The sequence below is a fragment of the Penaeus japonicus genome, unplaced genomic scaffold (assembly GCF_977035675.1).
Source record: "Penaeus japonicus unplaced genomic scaffold, GWHDUDI00000001_assembly GWHDUDI00000025, whole genome shotgun sequence".
Taxonomy (NCBI): Eukaryota; Metazoa; Arthropoda; class Malacostraca; order Decapoda; family Penaeidae; genus Penaeus; species Penaeus japonicus.
The window spans coordinates 3,547,096-3,556,216 of record NW_028234427.1 but is presented as its reverse complement, the minus strand read 5'-3'; the positions used below and the strand labels follow the sequence as shown (position 1 = coordinate 3,556,216).

Genomic DNA, 9,121 nt, shown 5'->3' with positions numbered 1-9,121 from the left:
CCCGTCCTTGAACCCAGAGGTATAAGAACTACCGATGCTGCAATTATATCATGGAGATTAACCAGGGTAAATGTCTGCCTGAATTAAACTTGGAAACCCAGCTCTGCCGTATGAATTTCCCAGAACTCAGCCAAGGAAGTCGGGGAGGAAAAGTAGCTGGAAAATTGAGAGCTTCGAATCCCCTTACTAAACGATAGATATAAATTAAGAGACATATCAATCATGACCCATAATTAGAAGCAAGTCAGCTGGCTTTTGAGATTTCTGATCATGCAGACCTACCTTCCTAAGAAACAGAGTAACTGAGCATGCATATGTCGTGTTCTCTCTAAGGAAATTTAGAACATAAAAAACCATCCCTGGCTAGTGATGGTATACCCCTATCCCATCATTTCCCATATAGACCTATAAAGGGTGAGCTCACTCATCAATAAGCCCCAAGAGACGTCCACACTCCCATAGTTGGAAGAGGGTTGACGTAGTTCCTGTCCCAAAACCAAGGGAGGTGGGAACAAGTGGTACCTCTATCTCTTCACAGCTGCTTTGGTTCAATTGGAAGCTTGAAAACGCCTATAAATAATTCCATGGATTAACTTGTGGATATTTCACAGCTCAGTCACTCTTCTGAGGTTAGTCGGCCTTGAAAGCCGCGAAGTGTCTTGCCATTAAGCTAGGATGGGAGTCAGAGTCAGGAGAAAGAATAAGAGAGAATACGAAAGAGAGAGAGGGGGGAAGAGAGAGAGAGGGGGGGAAAGAGAGAGAGAGAGGGGGGAAAGAGAGAGAGAGAGGGGGGGGAGAGAGAGAGAGAGAGAGAGAGAAAGAGAGAGAGAGAGAGGGGGGGAGGAAGGAGAGAGAGAAAGAGAGGGTGGGGGTAAAGATAGAGAGAGAGAGAGAGGGAGAGGGTAAAGAGAGAGAGAGATAGAGGGGAAAGAAGGAGGGAGAGGGTAAAGAGAGAGAGAGAGAGAGAGGAAAGAAGGAGGGAGAGGGTAAAGAGAGAGAGAGAGAGGGGGGGAAAGAGAGAGAGAGAGAAGGGGAAAGAGAGAGAGAGAGAGAGGGAGAGAGGGGGAAAGAGAGAGAGAGAGAGAGAGAGAGGGGGGGGGAAAGAGAGAGAGAGAGAGAGAGGGGGGGGGAAAGAGAGAGAGAGAGGGGGAAAGAGAGAGAGGGGGGAAAGGGAGAGGGAAAGAAAGAAAGAAAGAGAACTAAAGGGTAAAAGGTTTGAAGATATTCTACAAAGTCCACTGTAAGTTGCAACTCTAAATTTTAGGGTTCTTGCACTTTCAGATTAAAATTCCACTTTTTCATTACTTCCCATTACAAAATTATGACAGTTCATCAAAATTTTGGCTGCACAGTGCACATTACAAAGATGCAGAATTGAGACATTGTTGGCTTACTTGAACTTATAGGTAAAAAAAAAAATCATTTTTAAAAGTTCCAAAACTTTTCCAAGACTAGAAAATGAACACATAATAAATATCATAACCTTTCCTGGCCAGAGCCATGGATAAAATATATTGTACTAATGTCCTGGGGCAAATGCCTTGACTAATATTGACCATTTTTCATCGATACTGATACCTCCAAAATCAGCAGACATCACCATTATAGATACTTTACATTATCCAGAATAATCTTAAATACAAAAATAAGTTAAAGGTGTTACTGTAAACTATGGCAAACTTAGGAAAGAAAATGAATACTATTAATAATTCCCAATCTATCAGAGTCATTTTGAAATCGACATGGAACACAAATATGTCCAACGCGTAAAGGTTAACTATGAATAGATTGATGATAAGCTAATTTACAGAGTAGCTCAATAAGATATGACACATGACAAACATTATTTATATCTAAACAATTTATGCAAGCACAAGAGCAAGAAAGAAAACTAGCAGCCTAACTTGGGACATCAGTCACATCATGTCAGTGCTTTTAACTATTCATGTGAAGTAGGCAGAATATACCACACAATCAGCACTTCTACATATGCATTCACCAAATGTCACGACTTCTCAATACTATTGAAGTATGTAATTTTTTGTGTAATAGTATTAAACAAAACAATTAATACAGAACAAGTTTCTTTATTTTCTCTTTTACATCACAAAATATTCAGAATGTCAAAAGCAGCCAGGTTTAAATAAAGTTACTACAAAATTCTTTGCAGTCAGGCAATACTCTCGCCTTCTATAGTACAAAATGAGTATTTACTTTTTAAAAACAAGCCTTCCTGAAGTATGAAGCAGTAATAAAAAGAGAATGAAAGTTTTAAATATTTTTTATTTTTCTTTGGCCTTTATTAATAGAGGAAAATAACTTGGTACATACAATACTAAAAATAAGGTCATTCTCAAAAGCTTACAAATTATGTATTATTACATAAAGAATGACCATGCACAAAGCAACAAAGGGAATATCGAGTTGTAAATCCTTTACCTAAAAATCTAAAAGAGTTCAGGTACACTTACACTAATGGAAAACTTTTGTGAAGGAGTTCTCTTCCTATATCACAGATATACAATCATACTAAAGAAGAATGCGACATGTAAATGCAAGAGAGGGGGGGGAAAAAAAAAAAAAAAAAATGATTTTCCTATTGAACTGGTTATGTCCTTGGAAAAAAAGAAGAGAAAAACACTGGAGAAAATACATAAAGGCTTCTTGTCCCATCTTGTCCCATATATTATTATTGGGTAAATAGAGATGCCATTGTAGAAAACCTTCGGAAAAATGGATACGATCAAGCAGACTCCAGGTTGCCCTCATTCCCAGGCTGGTGGAGGAAGGTCAAACATTTCGTCCATCACCGGTTCCAAGTTGATCTCTTTCTCAGGCTCTGGGGATGAAAAAAAAGATTCATCCAAGGAATATATATGCGTAATACAGATTTATCAATTTCTGGGTTCTTTGGGAGTAATGGAGATCACAAGTTGTTTACTTTATTTATAACATCTACAACCAGAATAAATGTGTGAATATTGGGGCCTTTTGTCCCATTACTCAGTTTAGTGATGATAATAACTATATAATCTGATAATGCATCTACTAATTAATTTCCCTACTTAATGAAAATTCAAGAAATATAAATAACTCACAGATCATGAGAAATGGTTATAAAACACTTTCTTGGTGATTAAATTAACTGACATGACATATAACACATGGCCAGAATATTGCCAATATAATAAAAACAAGAAAGATATGTTTAAATTTTTTCATTTACTTAGGGGGGGGGAGAGTGAGGGGGATGGGGAGGGAGGGAGAGAGAATATAACTGTATAAAATCTTATTGATATCAAAGTACTAAAAAACATACCTCTCATAACGGACATGAGAGAGAAAGGCCTCGGAGGCGACTTTGGGATCTTTGACGGGGAAAGGCTGCTCAGCTCGGGTCGTCTACACACCTCCCAAAATCTGACAAGCTTGCCAATGTGCTGGTTGGACAAGTTAAGCGATGCTGGGAAGATGTCAGAGTAATCTGGGGAAGGGAGAAAAGGAGTCATAAAGAATAATTAACCCATTAGCAGCGGATGGCATGATTTGCTGCCAAAGCAGAGTCAGTCATATACCTGGATGGCACCATGACAAAGTAAACCATCCATCCTACTGCATACATATTTTTTTAATGACAATGAAAATGGCAGAAAATTAATATGTGAAAAAGATGAAGAAAGAAAATTTTAAAATCTAAAATTTGTATGTAAACAATGAAGATAAAAGCACCAACATTATAAAAAAAAGAATCAGAAAAGATGGGTCCTACACAAGGTCACTTATCTAAACCCATTGCAATTGCCAAATCAACATGTTTCTCCCTATCTGACATGGCCATTCTCACCTTCCTTTTCACTAATTTCTGGGAAGAACTCGGGCTCGGGATCTGCAACAGGCTTCTGCACCAAAATCTGCTGCAAGGCTGAGGAACATGAACATTAATTAGCGTCTTCTTATCAGTGGTTTCAAGATCAGGATATAATTTTATTCAAATTAACCTGTGGGATCTTCTATTCATGTGGATTCAATTTTGCAGGGTTGTATGTATGTGTATTAATACAGTTGGACATAGGTATGCATGCGTGTGTGCATGCGTGTGTGCATGCGTGTGTGTGTGTGTGTGTGTGTGTGTTTTTAGGTTGTGTTTGTGTGTACTTGTGCTTTAGTTCATATTTTATATCTAAAATAGATGAGGACATGCATATACAAAGACTCAAACTGTTTTTAATATGTTAATTTTCAGATTAAAAAAAGAAGAAAAAAAAAAAAGGGACATCATGAAACACAAACTGATAACAAATATGTAATCATTAATAAAAAAAAGAAAAAAAAAAATTATTGACAAAAAAAAAAATAAATAACACATAATTCATAATTAACCCGTTAAAGACGGATGACGTGTTTTTTCGTCATACATGACGCAGGACCTCTTGCCTGACAATGGGCTTCATGGCGTTCGGGGATTTTGGATCACTATGTTATTTTATTGTACTATAAGTAATGAGTGAGTGAAGTTGACAATTGCAGTCATAATTATTATAACTGCCGTAATACTAAGCAAAATGGTTTTCAACTCACTTACAAAACCTAGATGGCACCACTTTCTCCTAGCACCAGCAGGAGAGAGAGCCTTGAATGGCACCCATCTACGGTCTCTAGCAAGCACTATCTCTATAGAGTGATGGCACATAGCAAGTTCCCGACCTCTTGCTCTAAAGTACCGCAGATGAAAGATGTGCAGGCAGAACAAGAGGAGGGTGACTCACACCATGCCCAATGCCTACAATGTGCCACTGTGCCAGTAGGGATGCCTTTTATTGTGGCACTCATTGTCAAAAGCACAAGTTTCCTTCCTCTTCCCTACCTCTTCATTTTGGATGGTTATAAGTTTCTTGTTCGTTCGTGACAGCACACAATTACGAAAAAATAAAGTTGCTTTTTGTTCCCTCCTAAAACAGTAATACTTCTATCACAATGAGTATAAAGAAAAAAAATGAGTTGATATGGACCCTGAACTACAATTCTAGTCAACTGCAGAATTGGTGGAACCTGTGAGATATAAATTTCTAAAAACAGTAAAACGCACAAAAAAACAAAACACAAAGATGGATCTAGCTCTACAATGAGTGACTAAAAGGGAGTGGGAAAAATCAAATTATGTTGCAGAAGCTGCCTTGATCAGAAATAAAACTCGTCCTGGATCCTGTGTAAGCAAATCTATCCCCCTTCAGCAATGGGTTAATGGACCACAAAAACATTACATAATTTTGCTTACGTGTGGCAAGAACATGTTGCTTTTGTGTCTTCTTCATTGCACTGCCAGGAATGCTTTCGTTCACTTTTCCCATGCGGTTGCTGATGTCACCAAAGGAACGGGGTTTAACGTGGGACATAGAAGACGACTGGGTGAACTTTTTCTGGTTGTGAACTGCGAGACCTTGCGATGATCCTGTTCAGGAAAATAACTTGTGAAATAAGTTTGAAAACTGTTAAGGGAGGGGGGAAAGAGGTTACACATACTGACATATATATAGAAGGAGAAAGAGTGAGGGAGAGGGAGGGGAGTGGAAGAGGAGAGATGGTAGGAAGAGAGAGGAGAGTAGGGGAGAGAAAGAGAAAATTTAGATAAATAATCACAATAAGTAAAAGTTAAAACTAATAATAACCCAGTTATCATTATTCACTCCCTGCTTACTACAAAATAAATGTTATATTACAGTCAAGCCAATTTCCTATTTAGATGCTTATGAAGAATGAAGAAAGTCAAGGAGAGTAGCGAGAAGCAAAGAACAAACATCCTCTCAGGACTTGCCATGTGCATTGCGGACTCCTAGTCCCATGTGCGTCTTCATCTTTGCCCCTCTCTGAGCGACAGGGTTTTCCTGATCAATTACTGGTGCCACAGAGGTCGACATGGTGAATCTGAAATCATAATTATTTCCAAGTCAGATCCTCAATTGCAGGAACAGCAATAAAAATATGGTAATTATCTGAAATTGGACTGTGTTAATTATCATTTTTATAATTGCTTACGTCTAATGATGAACCATCTTTAAAAGCTTGCAATGTTGCAAGTTCACTCTTTCTTATAGTGGCAGTGTTTTATTATATAACCAATACAGCTTTATAATAGACCCAAAATAGCACTCACTGTTAGACAAATTAATCTGCCCAAGGGAAGGATAAGGGAGCAATCAGACATCAAATAAGATATGCATAGAGACTCAAGCAAGTACTTTAGAAAGGCCAACAAACCTCCACCATGTATTTTCTGGCAGTATAAAAGCATGGAGATCTTCCTTTAAAGTCTTATTATTAAGAACCAGTCCATGCGCCTATCTTCCCTGAATTCACATGTTAGAGGTTTGTTAGTTTTGATAGAACCCCGATGTGCAATAGCTATAGTAATAATTTGTTGTGATCGTATAGTGGACAATTACCAAAAATTTATGAATTCTTAGAATAATACCTTAATATTAAAAAAGATGCAGACAATCATTAATGAGGCTTAAATATAAAATGACTTTTTATACATGTTTCTTGATTTGCTGCTCTCACCAGTGCTTCATTTTGTTTAAAAAATAACCCAACAGAATTGAAGGACTATATATATTTTTTATGCTAATATAAAGAATAACATTTCTTAATCATATTTCAAACATCAATATCAAACTATGGATTACTAACTTTAGATGTTTAAAGCAAGTTCTATTACAAGTTCTAAATCCCCACTGCATACCTTGCAACACAAAACAAACTTCATCAGCCACTGAAGGTGTCAGACTTGTTCAAAATACAAGACTTAGAGATTCCAAACTACTGGCAGCCATTTATGACAACTTTTAAAACCACTATTTAACCATCATGTTAAACTGGTAATCAGAAAAATATGTTAAAATGTAAGAGAGTTGGCCTCTTAACCCTCTCTGGACGGGTGGCACACTACTGTACCGCTCATTCAAAAGCCCGGTGGCCGGGCAGCACAATATGGTGCCAGCCATTTAATTGATTTAGGCCTAAGCGTTTGAAAGCCCTGGCATTGTGACATGCAAGGCTGGAATGCCCCCATCGTGAGTGGGTTAATTATACAACCAAAAAAAAAAAAAAGAAAAAAAGTAGAAATTAAAGATGTAGTCATTAAATAATAAAAAATAAAATAATACAAATATGACCTGAAAATTATAAAACTGGAAAAAGTAAAAAAAAAAAGAAAAAAAAAAGTAAGAGAACAATATTTAACAACAAACAGGTAAAGTAAATGTAGACAACATGAATATAGAAAAAAAACTAAGTTAATGGCCATAAAGATCACAAAAAACACTAATATGTGTATAAAAAAAAAAAAAAAAAAAAAATGCAGATAGGAAAGGTAACCCTATAACCATTTATCAAAGTCTGCTAATCTACAAACCAGCGGCTAAGTTCAAACTCTCAACAGCCGCATTCTGGCACAACAAAGCTTATACGCCTCAATCAAGATCTTTAGTCAACTAAGAAACGAGACAAACCTCTATGCGAGACATCCGATAGCTTTTGCCAGAGCATGAGGTATGGAGGCCACAGCGTCCCTATATAGATCCTATTCTGAGTAAAATACCACAGGTACATTTTAAAATCTATTTGTGTTGAATGTGACATCCTTTTGCCACGCTTTCTCTCACTTAAGTTGCGGGCAAAATGGAAATCTCTCTGCATCATTGCTATCGTCAGCTTTTGTTTAAATACTGGATTTATTTGCTTTTATCCTTGACTATATGCTTTTTTTTTAATAATCTTATAAGTTACAAGGTATTCGTATCCAATTTACCAGAATATTTATGATTTACCTAAATAATCCTTATCTTAGGAATATAACAACCAAAACCTTACCACAGGATGGGCTAATAGTATACATGTGACATCCATTGCACACATTTACACTAATCTTTTATTCAACATTTTTATTATCATATTCACGAGGCTTTAAAAAAAAAAAACGAGTTGACTTTCATTATAAACAAGATACCTTTCATTTCTCACTTAAGACATTAATATCTGTCCCTATCTTTGTGGCTCCTGGTACATAGATCCATATAATACAGACTCATTAAAAAAAAAAAAGACCAGAATTAAACCAAAAAAAAACAAAAACAATTAAAAGCTGAAAGCGTTAGTCTTGGGACCCTTCTTCGCGAAACATAACAGCATAAATTAAACCTTTTTAGCCAAATAACGTATCATTACCTCTTCCTAGACTCAAAGATCGACAGGAAAGCACCTCGTGGATGTTCGCCGGAGTGAAAAAACGGGTAAATTGCAGCGACTGAGCGAGAAATGAAGAGAAAACACGAGTTGAAAAAAGTTTAAACGTCTCGCCCGGGTATTCCTATCGTCTCAATCCGTTGCCGATCAGCGACACCGGATTCCAAAACAAAGGCCAAAGATCACACTAAACCTCATGGAAAGTAACCAGAAACAATATAAATACCCCCCCAAAAAATAGACAAAAAAATAACGATATCATCATCAGAAGTACAAAAAATAATCGTACATACACTCACACAACACTAAAAAAAAAATAAAAATAAAAAATAAAGCAACGTAACGAAACCAAAGCCCAATCCACGGACAGACAAACGAACGCAGCGACAGAAATGGCGAGGATGGTTGTTATTAAAGGGGGAGGGGGAGGGGGAGGGGGAGGGGGGACGACTACTCGCTCAGCTGTTTACTCGTTCAATGTTTTCAAATAAATAATTTCCTGTTTGAGGTTTATATCGTGTTGTTAGAAAGCCTATTGCGCAATGTATGGATTAATTTTAAGTTATTGGAGTACCTTCTTGAATTCATAGCTTTACCGATTTTAAATAATTGTTATCATTCTTACCGGTTAATCTTGAAAACAAGTTAATCAGTGATAACAAGAACAGCAAAAGTCAAATGATAATCATAGGTAATGATAATGATAATAAGAATGATGATTATGATAATGGTGATAATAATGATAAAAATAACAATGATAACAACAACAGCAGCAATGGGAATGATAATAATGGTGATAAGGAGAGTATTAACGATAACAGTGATGAGAATGATAACAGCGATAATGATTATGATAATAATAATCACGAGGATGAAATAA

At 36.7% G+C, this 9,121-nt stretch overlaps 1 protein-coding gene across 2 annotated transcripts; it reads right to left on the bottom strand.

The window, feature by feature from the left end:
- Positions 1-2,071: 2,071 nt before the first annotated feature.
- Positions 2,072-8,389, bottom strand: LOC122246039 (uncharacterized). Of its 2 annotated transcripts, XM_086551271.1 has the most exons (7): positions 8,224-8,389; positions 7,509-7,584; positions 5,813-5,922; positions 5,276-5,449; positions 3,845-3,922; positions 3,320-3,484; positions 2,072-2,839 (listed from the first exon to the last, which is right to left on the bottom strand). In XM_086551271.1, exons 3-7 carry the CDS (start codon positions 5,913-5,915, stop codon positions 2,766-2,768), a joined length of 594 nt encoding a protein of 197 aa, XP_086407397.1. In that variant the 5' UTR covers positions 5,916-5,922; positions 7,509-7,584; positions 8,224-8,389; the 3' UTR covers positions 2,072-2,765. The 2 variants fall into 2 exon arrangements, with proteins under 2 accessions (XP_086407397.1, XP_042860222.2); XM_043004288.2 differs by lacking the exon at positions 7,509-7,584 and having other exon boundaries at positions 8,224-8,388.
- Positions 8,390-9,121: the final 732 nt, after the last annotated feature.

Excerpts from the sequence above, each read along its gene's own strand:
- LOC122246039 (XM_086551271.1), bottom strand. The coding sequence starts at position 5,915 with ATGTCGACCTCTGTGGCACCAGTAATTGATCAGGAAAACCCTGTCGCT. Across the intron at positions 5,450-5,812 it reads AGGAGTCCGCAATGCACATG|GATCATCGCAAGGTCTCGCA; the intron begins GCAAGTCCTGAG and ends TTTCCTGAACAG. Across the intron at positions 3,923-5,275 it reads GCAACATGTTCTTGCCACAC|CCTTGCAGCAGATTTTGGTG; the intron begins GTAAGCAAAATT and ends CATGTTCCTCAG.